This window comes from Nipponia nippon, unplaced genomic scaffold (genome assembly GCF_047370975.1).
Source record: "Nipponia nippon isolate SJK-2023a ecotype South Korea unplaced genomic scaffold, ASM4737097v1 scaffold_25, whole genome shotgun sequence".
Taxonomy (NCBI): Eukaryota; Metazoa; Chordata; class Aves; order Pelecaniformes; family Threskiornithidae; genus Nipponia; species Nipponia nippon.
The window spans coordinates 285668-303943 of record NW_028262342.1 but is presented as its reverse complement, the minus strand read 5'-3'; the positions used below and the strand labels follow the sequence as shown (position 1 = coordinate 303943).

Sequence of the window (18276 nt, the reverse complement as noted above, 5' to 3'; positions counted from 1 at the left end):
CTGGGGAGGGGGAGCCCACGTGTCTTCCCTCAAGGTGCCCAGGGATGGTCCCAGGTCGAGAGCGGTGGGGGGTGGCACCCACAGAGAGATGGGTTAGGGGGACGACAGGGTGGCATGAGGACCACACTGCGCATGGCCAGGCATGGAGCGTGGGAGGTGCCGAACCCTGACTCACCCCGCAGTGGGTTGGCGAATGGCTGGTGCACAGCCTGGGCAAGGGGATATGGCCAGGGTGGCAGGGATGGGAGGACTTGTTCTGGCTCCCTGTGGGGCAGGTGGGGTCTGGTGTCCCCAGAGCAGCACCACTGCACCAAATGAAGCATCCCACCTCGACCCTTCTGCCAGTGGCCCCAGTCCCATGGCCAGGTCTCGCCTGTCCCTCCATGCCCCATGGGCTGGCACCAGCACTGGCCATGGCTGGTTGCAAAGGGCACCGAGCACACCCCACTGGCCCTGCTGGAGATGCCCATGGAGGCACCCCAGGATTTTTGGGGAGGCAGGGCTCAGGACAGGGGTTCGCCGGCGGGGAGCGGGGCTGGGGCTGCAGGCGGCCCAGCGGAGCCGAGCTGCGGCGATGTGGCCGGTATGTGTGTGGGCGGCAGGCAGGGTGGGGGAGAAGGAGGGAGAGGAAGCAGCAGAGGCAGCAGCTCCTTTGATAAGCAGCTTCCTGAACACTTTCAAACCGTGGTGTTAGACCGACACGCGCGGCGCCTGCGGGCCTGTGCCAGGACCGACGGAGCCCACGCCACGGGGCAGCAGGTAGGCAGCCCCCCAGCCTGCCCGTGCCGCCCACTGGAGAGGGGACCCCCACCAGACAGTGATAGGCCCTGGCACCCATAGGCAGTGGGCATGTGCTCGCTGCCGGGCAGCCCTGGGCAGGGCTGGGATGCTGGGCAGGGTGATGGGGACACTCTCCCTGCAGGTGCTGGCAGCTGGGGCTCTTCCCAGGGCCCTCCTGCCTGCCAGGGGTTTGGCTGGGGCATCTCCCAGGTGTTTCCTGGCCGGTGTGCGAGGGACGGCTGCTGGGGTTGGAGCCTGCTGCTGTCTCCGGCCAGGATCTCCCCTGGTGCTGCGACTCCTGGGGAGCAGCCGCTCTTGCCCTGCCTGGCCAGGGCACAGGGCACCCTGCCTGGAGCACGGGGATGGTGCGCATGGCAGCGGTGGCATTGCCACCCCCAGAAATGCTGCCACCCAGCAGGGAGTCATGGGGAACAGCTCCTGCCCCAGCCGTTTTCCCAAACAGCACGGCCACAGCGTGGACCCGGTTCTCTGCAAGACCTCTCTGAGCTGATGAGGTATCTGGGATCCCGCTCTTTGCCCACTGAGAGTTCCAACTCTGCAGCATCCCCTGTCCCTTGGCATCCATCTCCTTCTCAAGAAGGGAGCTGGGGATGAGAAGGAGCCTCACGATCCCAGGGTGCTGCCTGCACCGTGAGGAGCTCTGCCCAAAGGTGAAGCAGCATCACCTGCATCTCCCCATCCCTGCCAGGGGCTGTCCTGGGGCTGGTGGCAGTGGAGCCCTAGCACCCCGCTCCAGCTGGGCTACCCCATTGCCTCTTGCTCAACCACCCAGATAAAGCAGTTTCCTCTTGATGGTTGCTGAGACCTGTGGGATGGAGGAGACTGTCCCAGCGCCTCCCTTGCCAGAGCTGCGAGGCTGTTGAGGGTGCCTGGCCCCGTGTCTCCCAATAGCAGGAGCTGGCCATGCTCCTTGTGGTGCCTACAACCCACCCCATCTCACCTGCTGAATGCTGCTGTGCTCATGTGGGTCCCAGCTCTCCCCGCTTCCCGTCATGTCCCCAGGCTGAAGCAGGCATGCCGGGGAAGGGCAGGAAACACACGGTGCTTCCCATGGAGATGGAGAGCATCTTGGGCTCCCCCAAAACTAGACCATGCTCTGCCAACACAGGGCGTGGGTGTCCTCCGCTCGGTGCAAGCAGACAGCCATCGGTGCCATGCCCAGGGTCACCAGTGGGTGCCTGTGTGGGCTGCAGTGCTGCGGGTGTCCTGGAGGGTGAACATGCTGGGAGCTCTCCCTATGCCACCCACCTGGATGCAGGGGCTGGGGGCCCCAGTTCCAGGGCAGCTGAGGACCCAAAACCTGTCCCTTGCTTAGGGATCATCCGTCAGGGCATCCACCCAGCCTCATGGTATCTCTCAGATCTGCCTTTTCTTTTCCAGCTCCTTCTCCTCTGATGGCTCCTTGATTCCCTGGGAGCTGAGGGCCCCCCGTGTCCACTCCCTGTGCTTCAGGACAAGGGCTTTGTGGCTGCCGCAGCATGGTACAAGCCTGCTTGGTGTGCTCCAGAGTTCATAACAGCAGCCTGACAGCCCGGGCAGCCGGGGCAGACATGGACAAGACAGACAAGCCCAGTCCCTCTGCCAAGAAGCACGTGCGTCTTCAGGAGAGGTGAGCGTGGCTGGACGGTGTCTGCAGCCCGAACCCCGTGCTGCCTGTCTCAGCCCAAACGGCGGGTACCCATGGCACTGCTCATCCCCAGGGCTTGGGCTCCCCCAAACTTCCTTCTCCCAGCCCAGCCCAGCCAGCCCACCGCCTGCCAACTTGTGCAGATGCCAGATCTAAGCGTGGAGGCAGCCCTGACCCCCACCCCGCCTAGCCCCGGCCAAATCTAGACACCAGGCTTTGAGGGCTTTCCAGCAAAAAGGTGAAATGACCAGCTAGTTCCTTGTTCCTCAACCCGCCCCCCACATCTTCTGGGGTCTCTACCTGGCCCCATTCTTCATCCTCTGTTATTCTCTGCCTGACTTTTGCTCGGTGTGGGGTGGTTTTAACTGGTGACATGGCAGGATGGGCTGCCCTCCTGTCCCAGGGTAGCAGAGGGTCAGCCAGGGACCCCTTTGCCTCACAGGAGGGGCTCCAATGTGTCACTGATGCTGGACATGAGCTCGCTGGGGAGCGTGGAGCCCATCCAGCCCGTCTGCACGCCACGGGACATCACACTGAAGTTCCTGAGGACATCCAGCCACGTGCTGAGGAGAGAGGAGCTGCAGCAACGTGCCCAGAGCCTGACACAGCTCCAGGAGGAGTTTTCGGTATGAGGGATGTTTTCACACGAGGAATGGCAGGGGCTGGTCGGGGGGCAGACTGGCAGGGGTGGACATCTCGGAGGGAGGCTCCGAGCCCAGCTGTGCCCAGCAGCACCAGTGGCAGGGAAGGCGATGTGGGCAGACAGGGGTGAGGGGTGCCCTGGGTATCCCCTGGCTGCCCTCTCCCTGGTGCACACAAGTCCCTCCTGCATCCCTGGGAAGCCTGTCCTGCTCTCCCATGCCAAACTCTTCTCCCAAGGTGGCCCCTCTGGAAGGTGTCCCACCACATCTGGCCTAAGGACAGGGCTCATCCCAGGAGCTGACATCTCTGGTGATGCTGCTAGGTCCCTGGGTCAGCGTCTCATTGCCTGGGGGACGAGCTCTGCCACGATGAGGGGACACAAGCAGCAGAGCAATGGAGTTTTCTTCACAGTTGTTCTCTCCTCCTGCAGAAAATCCCACCCAACTTTGTCAGTCTGGAGGAGCTGGAGATCCCTGGACGTGCCGCCAAGGACAGATACAAAACCATCCTCCCCAGTATGTGCCACTGCATCCCTTTGCCTCACATTTGCCCAGGTGCCATGTGTGGAGCAGGGGGCGTGTATGCACATGTGTGTGTGTGCGCGTGCATGGGTGTTTGTGCACGGGAGAGGGGTGACTCAGAGCAGCCTTGCACCAGGGTGGGCACTCCTGGGTGCTCTTGGTGTTCCTGCCGTGCTTGTTCCTGCTCCCCGTGTTGCAGGAGCTGGGTGCTGGGTTGCAGGGGGTGTACGCTGTGTTATAGGGTGGTATGTGGGGAGCTGCTCCTTGGGGTGTACTCCCAGGGTGTGCAGTGCACGACAGCCCAGCATGACAGCCCAGCCTGGGTTGCTCCCTGCCACTGTGGGGGCCTTACATGTCCCAAGGGCATGTCGCTGGGGGTATAAAGGCTGAGAACATTATAGGAGGACTCGTTTGGCCTCTAGTCAGGCACTGTGGGAGGGCCCTGGGGGTTATTGCCTGGCGGGTGAGATACCCCACATGCTCACTGCGGTACAGGCAAGTTTGGGCATGGCTGGCTGTACCCTGCCATGGTAGTGAGAATGAAATGGGGCAAAAAGGGGCCCAAGGGAGGGTGCAGACAGCTCTGAGCATGGCATGGAGCTGGGAGGACTCAGTCTCCAGCCTCTGAGGCTGAGGCAGAGAGGATGAGCGGGGTCAGGCTCTGAAAGACTATCCCTGGGGTAATGCCTCCCATCTCTTTCAGATCCTGAGAGCCGGGTCTGTCTCAGAAGGGCAGGGAACCAGGAGGAAGACAGCTACATAAACGCCAACTACATCACGGTGAGTGTCCTGCTTGGTTGGAGAGCGGGTGGTCTCCCAGGTCCTGCAGCCCATGGCTCACAGGGCATCGGACTGCAAACTCCTCAGCACTACAGGTGCCACACCGGGACCCGCATGCCAGGACACTGACTGTCACCCATTGTCCCGTGGCTGCCCTGGGGTAGCAGTCTGAACTTGCCACCCCTTTCTGAGCTGGAGAGATGTGGCTCCATCCGTGCAGAGCAGACTCGGTGTCCCTTTTGGTGGGAAAGCCTCACAAGGTGGCTGCTTTTGGCTCCCACTGCTTGGGTGGGTTGAGCACCCATATGGGCTCTGTCTCAGTGGCTTCTCCATCTCTTCCTCGTGCACTAGCCTGTTGTCTGGTAAGGCCACAGGAGGCAAGCCACGTCAACAGAGCATGGCAGCCCGGTGCTGTTCAACCCTTACACATCTAGGAATTTCCTCTCTGCTCAGGGGGTTTGTTGCAGTCTCCCAAGAAGAAAGCTAACGAAGGGGAGGGCATGGCTTATCTTTGACACCCGATGGGGTCCCTTTCCAGAGACTGAGAAATTCCCAGACCCAAGGGTGTTACTTCAGGCAGCTTGATTTATGATAATCATCCTGCTGTGCAAATGACCCCTTCCAGGCTGCAGTCTCACTTGTTGTGCTGAACCATGCGTCAGTCTAAAACAGGCTCTTGTGTCAGCCAGGTACCAGCTTTGCCTGGTTGGTAGGCTTCTTTCTGAGCAATTCATCTCATTTCAGCATCCTTCCCCTTGGGACAGGCTAGGGGCACTGGGAAGCAAAGGTGGGTCCACAGCCACTCTGGGTGCATGGCAGCGAGGAGAGTGTGGGAATGTGGGACTCGGAAAAGTAGCCCACAGAAGTGCCATACTAGAGTATGACGGGCAGACCCCTGGGAGGTGGTCAGAGGGTGCAGGCTGGGGCTGGAGGGCATTTAGTAGCATTTTTTTTCTTATGGTGCTCATGGGTGTGATCCAACGAGGCAGCAGTGATGTGAGCTGCTGGCATCCTGCAGTGGCGGTCAACATCTGACTTCGGCCACAGAAGCACCATGCCTAAAACTGTTGGGAGGCTTGCTGGTCCAAATGAGGGTTTGAACACGGGCAACAGAGGACTGCTTTGAGTAGTCTTCCTGAAGCAGCCTGGCAGCACGCAGCTTCACGTTGGGTGACGCCATCGTCTTGTCCACGTGCATCAGGGTGTATGCGAGCACGTGGCATCCTCTCCGTCTCACAGGAGTGCTAACAAAAATGCACAAACACTACCCATCCCTGTCTCGCACACATGTGCACATACACGTGCACACACCTGAGCACATGTGCCCACACATCCCTGTGTGGAGCTGGTATTTTCACCTCTCCAGGGCTGTCACGGTGCAGGAATTTGTGGGCACTTTAGCATCCCAGGCTGCTTCTGGCATGCTTGGGAGGCAGAGCGAGTCTGGAAGAGCTCTGCAGGTATTTGATCACATTAGCCCCCACCTGGGACTGAATGTTTTTCCTGCTGGCTATATCCCATGAAATGTTTTTGAGAATGAGGAGCAGGTTGGGGGGAATTCCCAGTGTTGACACCTCCAGGTCTTACTGCAAGTCTCCTTCTGAATGGAAAATCATGTTTCCTACAAAAAAGAAATAATCTTGAGGCATGAGAAAAGGGCTATACAAAATGTTCCTGAAAATGTTCCTGCCCCTTGGCTGGGCCAGTGCAACTTCTTGTGGGACCAAACTGTTAACAGGATTCCTGGAAAGACCTGGATTAAATCACAGGGGTTTAGGTGCATTTTTAACTGAGATCTCTTTTGACAAAGCCATGAAACTTTGCCCAGAGTGCTGTGTACTGGCTTTTCCAAAAGCTGTGGGTGCTGTGGGTGCCTCCCCCAGCATCCCCCAGGCATCCTCAGCTGGGTCCCTGGCTCCTTGCTGTATTGCCAAATTGCATCTCCAGCTGGGAGCTGGAGTAACACGTTACAGATCCCGTTACTTTCCCACACCTCTGCCCGTGCCTGTCCTCCAGCTCCTGCCTGCTGCCGCTGCATGCTCTCCCTGCTGCTGGGCCAGCAGCACTGCCCATGAGGCCATGGTGTGAAGCAGGAGCTGAGCAGACTTGGAGCACCTCCAAGCTTTTCTGTTTCTTTGGCAATTTTATACTGGGGAAGGAAGTGACCATGGAGGCAGAGGATGCTTGGACCTGTAAAACAGAGGCTGGGGCAGAGGCAGGGCAGTGGCCTGTGCTGACCACCCCTCCAGGTGTCCCCAGACCCAGTCCTCCCACTGCTGGGCACTGCCACGTCCCCTCCTGAGCCTGGTGGGGAGGCAGCACTGGTGGGACCCAGCTGGGACTATCCCAGGTCCCACCTAGAGTGGAGCTTGATGACTTCTGCTTGTCCTTGGAGAAATGCCTCTGGTGAGAAGCGACATCCCTGCGTCAGCTCTGCGTCGCCAAGGTGTCCATCACGCCAGCTATTGTCACACCAATAACCTGGGGATACTTGCAAGAAGCTTGGGTGCACACGGCTTGCTCCGTGGGCTTGATCCTGGATTGTGGGACTGGGAGGATGGAGAGGATGTCTGGTAGTTCCCAATCAGGTCTATAAAAGCATTTGAAGGACAGGTTTAGTAGGAAATAGCCCATGTGGCTCAGCCTCTCACCTGTAGAGGAAGCCAAGCACCACAAGAGCTGGGGTGGCCTGGAGACAGGCTCCCCTTGCACGTCAGGGTCCCCCCCCCAGCGTCACTGGTGGACCATGTTCTTGGCAGGGCTATGCAGGGCGGCCCCGGGAATACATCGCCACCCAGGGACCCATGCTGAACACCGTGGCCGACTTCTGGGATATGGTGTGGCAGGAGGAGGCACCCCTCATCATCATGATAACCAAGCTCCAGGAGCGCAAAGAGGTACTGTTGCCCCTTCCCAGGCCCAGGCCCAGCACCCTAGCCAGGAGCAAAGGAGTGGGGTGGGGTAATAACAACAGTAAAGGGCTGTGCGAGACCAAATGTGGGGTCTGAGCACCTGCTTGCTTTCTCTACTTTGCTCTCAGAGGGCACCCCTGATGGCTCACACACAGAGGAGAAGAACCCCAGCATTGGCCCCATCCAGCAAAGACTTTCCTGCTCACGTGGCCTCTTGTGCTCTGGGCACCAGCTGGGTAATAGGATAAAGAGATTAGGACAACCCCTGGGAGAGGGAACAGAAGCAGTGGTCAGCAGTGTCCCTCCCGCCCCGAGCAGCTCTCCTCCTGGGCTGGGAGCTCTCCGCTGGCAGATGTGGGCTGGGATGGGAGCCGGCAGCACTGTGCCCTGCGTGGCGGCCACCCTGTGCCTTGGCTGCGGTCCCCGGCTCCCCGTCCAAGCAGCACCCACCTGGGGGAACTCACCCTCTCTTTCCTGGCCATGTCCTTCCTCCCTCCCTTCTCTCCCTGGCTGGCACAGCATCCCTGTGCCCTCCACTGGGCAGGCTGGGCCCTCCTTGGTCTGGCAGGACACAGACTGGCCCAGGCACAGCTCCCGTGGTGCTGGGGGGAGCCGTGCAGCCCCGGGGTCTGAAAGCCATATGGCAGGGCATGGGAAAGGGTGCAGGGGGAGCAGATGTGGGGAGAGGGATCTATCCCTTCCTTAGCTTCCCCTCTGTATCACTCCACATCCACCTTCCCCACTCCCCCACACCTCCCCAAGTGATGCTCCTTCCCAAAAGCACTGAGCAAAGCATAGCTCAGACATCCAGTGGGTGCTTTGAGCATCTCCACAGCCATGAACCCTGCCTTGTTCTTTCAGAAATGTGTCCACTACTGGCCGGAGAAGGAGGGCACCTACGGCCCCTTCACCATCCGCGTGCAGGGAGTGAGCGAGTGCGTGGAGTATGTGATCCGGGATCTCTCCATCCAGGTGGGTTCGAGCTCTGTCCTGGGGTCAGAAGGGGAGCCCAGCAGGGTCTGGCAGTGGCCCTGACACCCCCAGGCTCTCTAGTGGGGTGGCAACGCTGTGTGTCAGGGGAGCAGAGGGTTCATGGCTCGGAGAGCTGGGTCTTATGAGTCCCCTGCCAGAGGACAGGTCTGCAGAGCTCCTGGCTGCCCGAGGAGGCTGAGCGGGAGCAGGACCCAGCCCTGGAGGGGAGAGGAGAGGGGGTCAGCCGGGGACACCTTCTCTGTTAGCCCTTTGCTGTTTGCAATGTGCCACTGGGCTCTGCCCCATGGGCTCTCCATAGTCACCCTGGGCTGACACTAGCCAAAAGGATCTTGCTGGCTTTGCCTGGACTGTGGAGACAGTACTGGGACGGGGCATCTTCTGGGATGGGACACTTCCCAGAGTCCCTGGCCCAGGGGTCTCTCTTGGGTGTCTGGTAGAGGCTCAAAGAGGGATCTGGAAGGAGAGCAGATGAGGCGGGCACAGGCTGCCTGGCCTCTGCTTGAGCTGGACTCCATGCCTTCATTTGGCCCAGCCCAGCGAATCGATGCTCCCGCGTCCTGATTTCTGTTTCTTCTGTGCTGGAAAAGCTTGAAGGTGAATGCCGCCAGGTCAAACACATCCTCTTCCCTTCCTGGCCGGATCAGCAGACACCAGAGTCAGCCAAGCCCCTGCTGCACTTGGTGTCCAAGGTGGAGGAGATTCTCCAGGCTCCAGCCAGCCCAGGGCCCATCGTTGTGCACTGCAGGTAGGGGCTTTCCCCTCACCCGAGCCCCTGTTTGCCCTTCACCTTGGGATCTGTCTGCAAATGCCGGAGGGGAAAATCCCACATGTGAATGCTCATGAGCTGGTCCCGCTGTGGTGCAGAAATCCCAGGGCATGGCATCCCCATAGCAGAGTTGTTCAGCCAGCAACTCCTGTCCTGGCATCAGGATAGTGGCATTAGCATGGTGCATAGTGCCCTGTAAAGAAATCTGATTTGTACCTGGGTTTGCAGACAGCAAGATGGGAGTAGGAGAGCTCTGCAGGGTCAGGACCCAGCCACCAGACCCACGGCAGATCCACGGCTCAGGCTCCTGCTACCTCTGCCACTGAGCATGGCCTGCGGCTCAGCTGTGAAGCTGGTTTTCAGGGCAGCCCTCCTGGAGGAGGTGGCCTCTGCGTATTTTCTCTCACCGCTAAGTGAATTTGGGGACAGTGGAGCAGGTCGTTCCTACGCAACACACTTGGCATGTGATGCTGCAGGCTGGCCCAGGGCAGACCCCTCGGTGCCTGGGGTTGGAGCACAGCTGGGAGGGGAGGTGAACGGGCTGCAGACCACTGCACTGCACAGGGATGGGGGGCACAGACTGGTTTTGTGCTTCCAGAGCGGCCTCAGCTGGGCTGTGCAACATGGCAGGACCCCCTTGCCATGGCAGAGTGATGCCAGCCCATGTCTTTTGGTGTCTGGCTAAGAAAGTTGGTCTGGCAGCTGGGATCGGGACCGCAGCATCCCTCTAGGAAGAAATCATGGCAGCAAACAATCCAGGAGTATGTCCAGCTTGGACAGACCAAGGTCCAGGTAGTGGATGTTGTCGGTGCTCAGCACAGCTGTGTCTGTCCCGCAGCGCAGGCATCGGCCGGACAGGCTGCTTTATCGCTACCAGAATCGGGTGCCAGCAGCTGAAGGACAAGGGGAATGTGGATATCCTGGGAATCGTGTGCCGGCTCCGCATAGACAGGTGGGTGCTCAGAGCAGGCTGCTCCTTGGAGGGTCCTGCTGGGTGCCAAGCCTAGGAGGATGGATGCAGGAGGGATGTGGGGATGGGCATCACGAAGGGGCATGGGGACAATTTTTGATGGAAACCAGAAGGGTTGCTGAAAGATGAAGATGTAGTGATGGCAAACGATTGCCCAGTGACGGACTGGTTTTCCTGTCAGGGCTGTTGTAGCTCTGAGGACCTGAGGACGTGAGGGAGAGGAGAGTGGCTCTGAACCTGGTAGCCAGTCTGCCCCTTCCAGCTCAGCCACTAAATTCAGAAACACTTGATTTTGCCACTTTTCAAGGAGAAGTACTGGTAAAAATTAGAGCCAAATCAGTTGCTAATTTGCATTTTGAACAGCCCGGCAATGGTGCTGAGCCCAAATACTCTTTGGGCAGCTCGGGCACCTGTTTCAGATGTACCTGTGTGTGGTGGGTGAAGCAGGAATATTTGTGCCCCGGGAGCAGGGAGCCGGGAATGGGGTTATGGGCTTTGGCGAGGTGTCAACGGGACCTGCCTTTCCCTTGCAGAGGCGGGATGATCCAGACGAGCGAGCAGTACCAGTTCCTCCATCACACACTAGCTCTCTACGCTTCCCAGCTGCCGGAGGCGGGAGGCCACTAGCACAGGCCTCCCACTGGGCTGTTGGCTCCCTGCTCCGATGTCTCCTGCACCAGCCTTGGGGACATCTCTACCAAACCCCCTTACTGCTGCCACCGGGCCACAGAGCAGCAGCATGAGCATCCCTCAGGATGAGCACAGCTGAGCAAATCCATGGGGATTGTGGCCTTGAGACCTCAGGGACCAGCAGGATTTGGTGGGTTCACATGAGGGATGCAGTGGGTGCTCGAGGTGGCCGTTGCTGCTGGCTCGAGGCAGATTTCACCCCTGGATTTCACCCAGATTTCGCTTTTGAAACATGCTATGTTTTATCCTCAACCAGAAGAGCAAGCTGTGCAGAGGAATTGAAGCTGGGTGAGTGCCGGGAGCACGGTTTGCCTTTTAGCTGCACAGAAATGTTTAACTCGTTAGATGCAGAGCTGGAACAATTACCCTGCAAATAAACAGAGCCTCTCCCCCAGCTGCATGTCTATCGTCTGTGGGCAGAGGCCGCGCTGCGTGCAGGGTTGGGCTTGCTCCGAACACGCGCTGTGATGCTCTTCTTGCTAAAGATGCACCTTGATGATCTGGCACAAAAGGTGCACAGTTGGTTGCCTTTGTTACATGGCTTACTTTCCTCTCCCCCTTCGGCCAACACCTTCTCAACAGCCTTAAAGCAGGGGATATTCCTAAGTGCATCTGCAGTTTTGCAAGCAACATGTTCCCAATTGCCTTTGTTACCTGAGGGTGGGGGTTTTGCTGAAATCAGAAAAAAATAATATTTAGGTTTTTTTCACTGATAAATTCAGGGGGGAAAAAGAAGGAGAAATATTTTGGCACAAAGCACAGAGTTGGAACTATTCTGTAAAATGCTTCAAAGCTATTCAAAACTGCCCTTCAGCTGATGGGCATTGCACACGCTGTTGGGCAGTGAGTGCTGATAAGGAGCTGAGGGCTGCCTGGCCTGCGCCTGCCTGTGCCCACAAGCCCTGATGTGGCCCACTCGGTGGGTGAGATCCAGGGAAAAAAGGGTCAGTCCTCTTGCTGAGAGAGTCCGAGCTCGCCTCGGCTCCTGGAGCATCCCCAGATCAGGGCTGTGTGCACGGACCCCCCTCCACTTCTCTGAGGGCCCCCAAAATGCAGTTGAATGGCTGCCCAACTGTTTTGCCCTAGTGCCTGTTGTTCAGGCTCTGGGGCTCTCTTGGGAGGAGAAATGATTGAATAAGAAGAGAATTTTCATCCTTAACTCTGCAGTTCTCCTGTCTTGCCATCAGTCCATCCATCCAGGAGGGGGGTCCTCAGGCCCGTGTCCCCCCTGCCAGGATCCCATCCTCACTGCTCCTCTCCTTCCTCCTCTCCTGCTCCTCTCCATTTACTCTCTATAAAAGCAGTAAGTGAACAAGTGAATCGGCCTTGTCCAAGGATGAGTAGTGACCCAAAGTCAGTTTCTTCTCCCTGATCTTGCTGGGCATAAGTAGCAAACCCAGTGACAGACCAGGCATGTCCCACCGTGCAAAAATAGCCAATATTACAGAAATTATCATGTATTGCTGAGCCCTGGTAGTCCTTATGAGTTCTTCTCATGTGTTTGCAGACTCTCCGGAGAAAGTACTTGCCAGGGCACCTGCTATAGCATGATAAAGTGACGTTGAAGCATCTGCTTACTGCAAGGAGCAAATCCTCTTGGAGAAATGTCTCAGAGAGGGGATGGAAGAGTGACAGTGAGAGACCCTCTGCTAGCACAGCCCCCTCCCACAGCACCAGCAACAAACCCACTCCCTGGCCCCACAGCAGGAAAAAAACCCAGATCTGAAGTAGTCCTTCCACCTACAGGTCCTTCCACCTACAGCCTCTGGATCCCCTGGCAGAGCAATCTCCCTGTACAGCCGTCAGGTTAACCCTTCCTTGTGCCACTGAGCCTGCCCAGCCAGGCACTGTTGGGGGGACCTTGGTCTCTGCAGGGCTCCTGCCCGGTGCCTGGGCTCTTGGAGCGACCGCAGAGCCTCTACAAGCCCTCAAAGGTCAAAGCATGGCTCAAGACCTTGCCTTCTCCGTTAATTTTATGTCATGGCGTTGCCTTTGGTGGTGTCTCTGAAGGCACCAATGGAAGTTTTGAGCTTGTCTGAGACAGGCTTTACTCAGCTGGCCCATGGCATCCTCCTTCCCAAGTCTTTCCTCCCCACGTTGCCATCAGGCAGGGGAACTTGAAAGGCCTACAAACTGCACCGAGGCACGGTCTTTCCCCATGCTCCCTGGACAGCAGGACATGCACCATTTTTCTCATGCTTTCAGTTTATTATCAAAAGGAGAGTTGTTAGGGCAGGCTTGCAGTGACCTGCGTTGAGGGTCTCCCAAGGCACGCAGGAGCAGCGCTGGGGCCGGTGGCCGGGCAGGGGATGTTGTCATCCCCTCTCAGATTCCACATCGGGTGCTGGGAGTTTTGCCAGTTCAGCTGTCTGATGCAGATCATGATCAGTTAAGCAGTTTTCCTGTCTCTCAATCTCAATTTCTACGAGCTCTATCTGTTCAAGACACTTATCAGACCATTACCATGCTCCGTCCTCCCTGTATTTATTTCCCAAGCGCTCCTCAGGGCTACGCTGGGCTATTGCCTGCGTTATTGCAAAACACCATCCCAGGGCTCACCCCATGTCAGAGGTGAAGTAGGGTGTCTGATCCGGTCTGGCTGTGTCAGGCTTATACCTATGTCCTGCAAAACTTCTTCACCCTGTCCATAAAGACCATGGGGTGCCCAGCAGGCAAAGGAAAGGAATCACTCCGAAATCTCACATCTCCCCATGCCCCAGGCTGAGATTAAGCCTCTGAGCTTGGCCAGGGGTTTCAGCAGGGCCAAGATTGCTCCTGTTCCTCATTCTCCTCCCTTAAAACCCCAGCATGGACCCAGCTGCCTTTTTCCTTCTCATGGCGTTTCTGTGCTTTGCTGGAGGTGCAGTCCAGGCAACCGGGCAGGGAGCTGGTGCTGGGGTCCCTGGGCTGCAAACTCCTGCAAACCATGTCCCCAGCAGGCCAGGTCCTGCCCAGGGTTCAGGAAACGTCCCTTCTCCATGTGACTGGAGGTTTTCCAGGCTGGTAATCCATTTCCTACACTTGTGACAACTCACCAGGCTGGAAGTTGCCTAGGATGGGAGAAAAAACCATGGTGTCCATGTGGTGCACATCAGCATAGTGGCACACGCAGGCATTGCTGGTGGCAAGGGTGCTCCAAATCCACTGCAGTTGATGAAGAGTGCCAGTGCATTGCATGGTGTCCCCATCGAACATAGCACCCCACTGCAGGCTGCAGCAGGGCACCACTTCAGCCAGCTTCTTGGAAGAGCAGGGCATTGGGGTAGGATGTGCCAAAACCCAGCATTTTGGGTATTCAGTAACAGCTCTCCACTCAGGTGAGCAATGTAACCACAGACGAGTCTCCAACAGCATTCTCATGGACTCCAAGTAATCAATGACCAAGCCATAGAATCATAGAATCATAGAACTGTTTAGGTTGGAAAGGACCTCTGAGATCATCGAGTCCAACCGTTACCCTAACTGCCTGGCCCACCTCTAAGCCATGGCCCTAAGCACCACATCCACACGTTTTTTGAACACTTCCAGGGACTGTGATTGCACCACTGCCCTGGGCAGCCTGGGCCAGGGCCTGACCACTCTCGCCATGAAGAAATTTTTCCTAATACCCAACCCAAACCTGCCCTGGCGCAGCTTGAGGCCGTTCCCTCTCGTCCCAGCGCTTGTTCCTGGGGAGAAGAGACCGACCCCCCCGGCTCCAGCCTCCTTTCAGGCGGTTGCAGAGAGCGATGAGGGCTCCCCTCAGCCTCCTCTTCTCCAGGCTGAGCCCCCCCAGCTCCCCCAGCCGCTCCTCCCCAGCCTTGGGCTCCAGCCCCTGCCCCAGCCTCGCTGCCCTGCTCTGGCCACGCTCCAGCCCCTCCATGGCCTTCGTGGGGTGAGGGGCCCAGCGCTGAGCACAGCATTCGAGGGGCGGCCTCACCAGTGCCCAGCACAGGGGCACCATCACCTCCCTGCTCCTGCTGGCCACACTGTTCCTGATACAAGCCAGGATGCCACTGGCCCTCTTGGCCACCTGGGCACACTGCTGGCTCACATTCAGCGGCTGTCGACCAGCACCCCCAGGCCCTTTCCCGCCGGGCAGCTCCCAGCCGCTCCTCCCCACGCCTGCAGCGGTGCCTGGGGTTGTTGTGCCCCAAGTGCAGGACCCGGCCCTGAGCCTTGTTGAATCTCATACAGTTGGCCTGGGCCCATCGCCCCAGCCTGGCCAGGGCCCTCTGTACAGCCTTGCTACCTTCAGGCAGATCAACACTTCCACCCAAAAACACTGCCATTACCCAGAAAGGACATTTCAAGGCATGCTTTGACATTTCAAGGGCAGCACTGGGATCCCAGGAGCTCATGGAGGCCCCATGAGAGCACTGGCAGCAGGTGGGACCCCAGAGAGGACGAGGTCCACCCAGAAGCACCTCACCCAGCACCAGAGGGACAGGTTGACCTGGTGGCTGGGAGCACTGGGGACACTGGGAGTGACACCTGTTTGTGCTGGTGTTTGGGAACCCAGTGGTTAAACCGTGAGATGGGGGAACATGGAGATGGCGGAACACGGAGAATAAGCCACCCGCTACCCCACGTTAACACAGAGCACAGCCCTGACAGTTCAATTTCTTTAAGGAACTTGGTTGAGCAACCACATCAAAACCTTCTGGGAATTTCAAATATGCTCTTGTCTGGAGAGGTCCTGGAGCGGTGCTGGCTCTTGCACAAGACGCTCTGCCCAGTCCCACACTCCTGGCACGGAGGCCACGGGGTGACACAATGGGGGACAGCGCTGCAGAGGTGCAGCCATGGGGAGCGGATCCGGCTCGTGCATCCCTGCATGTGCCGCCATGGCTCCTCTGCAGGGAGCAGAGCTTGGGACCCCCTGGTTCAAACCAGCTGGAAAGAGCCAGATGTCTCCAAATCTGCCAGGGCTGGCGTGAGGCCCTTCCCATGCTGGGGATAAGGGAAATGGGGATGGGCAGAGGGGGGCCAGTACAGGAAAAGGGTCTTTTTTGCTCATTTGCTCATGTCTCTCCCGGTGTGGGGATGGACTCGCCCAGCTCCCATCTCTGCTATGAGCAGAGCATCATGCTTTGTTTGAGCACTGGGTGGACAGAGGTTCTCTGGCAGGGACAGCAGTAACACCCATGCTATCAGAAGGCAATCTCTGCTAACAACTCGACTGCCACAGGCGCTTTGGGTGGGAAGCCCCAAACTGGTGTAGGGACATTCCCTGGGCTGGAATCTGTTAAAAAAAACCAGCTTCAGGCAGAAATTACACACAAGAATTGGGGGACGATGAATTTTTCACTGGTTTGAGGAGCTGCAATGGAGTAATTACAGAAAGCAATGATATTTATGCTTCCTTAGGCCTCCCTTCGAGAGCACGGGGATCTTTTTAGCAGGCTGCAGCACCTCTGAAAACAAAATGGTTTCTGTCTCTGAAAACAAAGGCGACTTCCCAGTGACTTCCACCACATGATGGAAACTCTTTCCTACCATTAATTGTCATGGGCTCCAAGATACCCACCGTGAGGCAGATCCAACCACAGCTCAGTTTCTCTGTTTTCTGTGCATACACGTTTGTCTCGGGCAGCCAGGCAGCCCCAGCAGTGAATTCAGCATCCTCGTCTTTCATGGGAGCGTGAGCAACCTCCTCTGCACGTGGGCTCTCCCCAACAACCGCTGGAATAAAGGTCCTGCCTCTTCACCCCGGTGTAAGGGAATTGCAGATGCCCCCCTGTGTCAGCCCTCCCTTTAGGACTGGCTCAAATCCAGCCTGGATGTAACTGAGCCTTGTCGGCGTTGCACAGCCGGCCAGTGCCGCCAGCAGCGGGCTGCCCTGAGCGCTCAGCATCGATGTGGAAAGGCAAAGCAGAGAAAAAGCACGGCCGCCCCAAGTACCTGGAGCGCAGGAGCAGCTTAGCATCCCCTTGCAACCCAGCAGAGCTTAGCTGGGTGAAAATGAGGGGGTTTCGAGGCTGCAGGGCCCAACCTGATCTCTAAAGGCTGGTGTCACAGCAGGTTGTATAAACATCTCATAGAATCACAGAATCATAGAATTGGTTAGGTTGGAAAAGACCTTTAAGATCATCGAGTCCAACCGTTAACCCAGCACTGCCAAGGCCACCACTAAACCATGTCCCTCAGCACCACATCTCCCCGGCTTTTAAATTCCCCCAGGGATGGGGACTCAGCTTTGCCCTGGGCAGCCTGGGCCGGGGCCCGACAGCCCTTTGGGGGAAGAAATTTTTCCTGATATCCAATGTTATAGAAACATCCCTTGAGAAAGTTGTGCCTTTGGATTGTGTCTCGTTTTACATGGGGAAAATTGCTCATCAGCTCTTGTGACATTGGGCTCCCGGCTCTGCAGAGGTCTTGTCTTGGGAAATCAAAGCACTGGGTCAAACTATGAAAGCACGTGCAGCCCACTGCCTGGGGAAACTGAGGCCCAAGGGCAAAGGGCCAGGTCAAAGCCCAGCCTCCGAATCCACAAAACCAGTGACTGAAAAGAAAACAGCACGTGCACAAGGTCCCCTTCGTGCCCATGAGGTCCCCTCGCACCACGGTGCACCTCCCGCGGGGCTGGACCTCCAGGTCACCCTCATCTCACCCGTTAGTGTCCGCTGAGTCTCGGGGGCTGGGGTCCCTGCTGGGACCTCACCCTCGCCACCGCTGAGCGTCACGCTGCCGCATTGTCCTTTGGCAGCGTCCAGCACTTCCGCACGGCTGCTTTCACCAGCCCGGAGGAAGGGGCACCCGTGGCAGAGGAGCGGCTCCTGCTGTGCCACCCAAGCTGCCTTAGCCCCTCGCCAGGCACGTTTTTCCCTGCCATGGCCGTACCTCAGGCAGGTGATAACAGGGGGTCCGTGCCGTGGGCTGCGGAGGGGCTGCAGGGCAGGGGAGCAGCCCCACGGGCCGGCCCAGCCCTGCTGCAGGTGCTGGGGAGCCCTGTGGGACCCCTGGGTGCATGGGGGAGCTGGGGTCCAGGGGAGGAGACAGTGAAGGGTGCAGGACTGGGGGTCTGCCCAGCTGGCATGGTTGGAGGGGGCAGGTGCCGGCTGCTGCAGAGGCTCTGTCCCAGGGAGCAGGATACGTGCCAGCCAGTGCAGGGTGCCAGGCACGTGCTGCCCAGTGCAGGCAGGGGTCACTGGGTGCAAAAGGGCCCAGGGGGTGCTGGGTGCATGGGGGGTGCTGGGTGCAGATGGTGCAGGACTCGGGACGGTGCAAGGGCTGCCGGGTGCAGGGGTGGTGCTGGGTGCAGGGTGCCGAGGTGCTGGGGGTACAGGGGTGCTGAGTGCAGGGGTATTGGGGGTGCAGGGTGCAGTGGGTGCTGGCTGCAGAGGTGCTGGGAGAGCTGGGGTGCTGGCTGTAGGGATGGTTTGGGTGCAACCTGTAGGGGCACTGGGGTGCAGGGTGTGCAGGTGCGCCAGGGGTGCAGGGGGTGTTGGGGGTGCTGGGTGGGGGGGTTGCAGGGCACAGGGGTCCAGGGTGCAGTGGTGCTGAGGTTGCAAAAGTCCTGGGGTACTGAGGGTGCAGGGGTGCAGGGGGTGATCAGTGCAGGGGAACTGGGGGTGCAAGGTGCAGGGGTCCTG

General features: G+C 58.3%; 1 protein-coding gene across 1 annotated transcript; it reads left to right on the top strand.

Annotated features, from left to right (window-relative positions):
- Positions 1 to 645: 645 nt before the first annotated feature.
- Positions 646 to 11083, top strand: PTPN7 (protein tyrosine phosphatase non-receptor type 7). Its single transcript, XM_009463281.2, has 10 exons — positions 646 to 759; positions 2182 to 2410; positions 2871 to 3054; positions 3501 to 3585; positions 4295 to 4371; positions 7131 to 7268; positions 8145 to 8255; positions 8864 to 9021; positions 9881 to 9994; positions 10546 to 11083. The coding sequence occupies exons 2-10, from the start codon at positions 2280 to 2282 to the stop codon at positions 10637 to 10639; spliced, it is 1092 nt and encodes a 363-aa protein (XP_009461556.1). The 5' UTR covers positions 646 to 759; positions 2182 to 2279; the 3' UTR covers positions 10640 to 11083.
- The last annotated feature ends 7193 nt before the right edge of the window (positions 11084 to 18276 follow it).

Bases quoted from the DNA above. Each gene is read 5' to 3' on its own strand.
- PTPN7 (XM_009463281.2), top strand. From the start codon at position 2,280: ATGGTACAAGCCTGCTTGGTGTGCTCCAGAGTTCATAACAGCAGCCTG. The intron at 3,586-4,294 runs GTATGTGCCACT...CATCTCTTTCAG, and splicing joins ATACAAAACCATCCTCCCCA to ATCCTGAGAGCCGGGTCTGT. The intron at 4,372-7,130 runs GTGAGTGTCCTG...TGTTCTTGGCAG, and splicing joins TAAACGCCAACTACATCACG to GGCTATGCAGGGCGGCCCCG.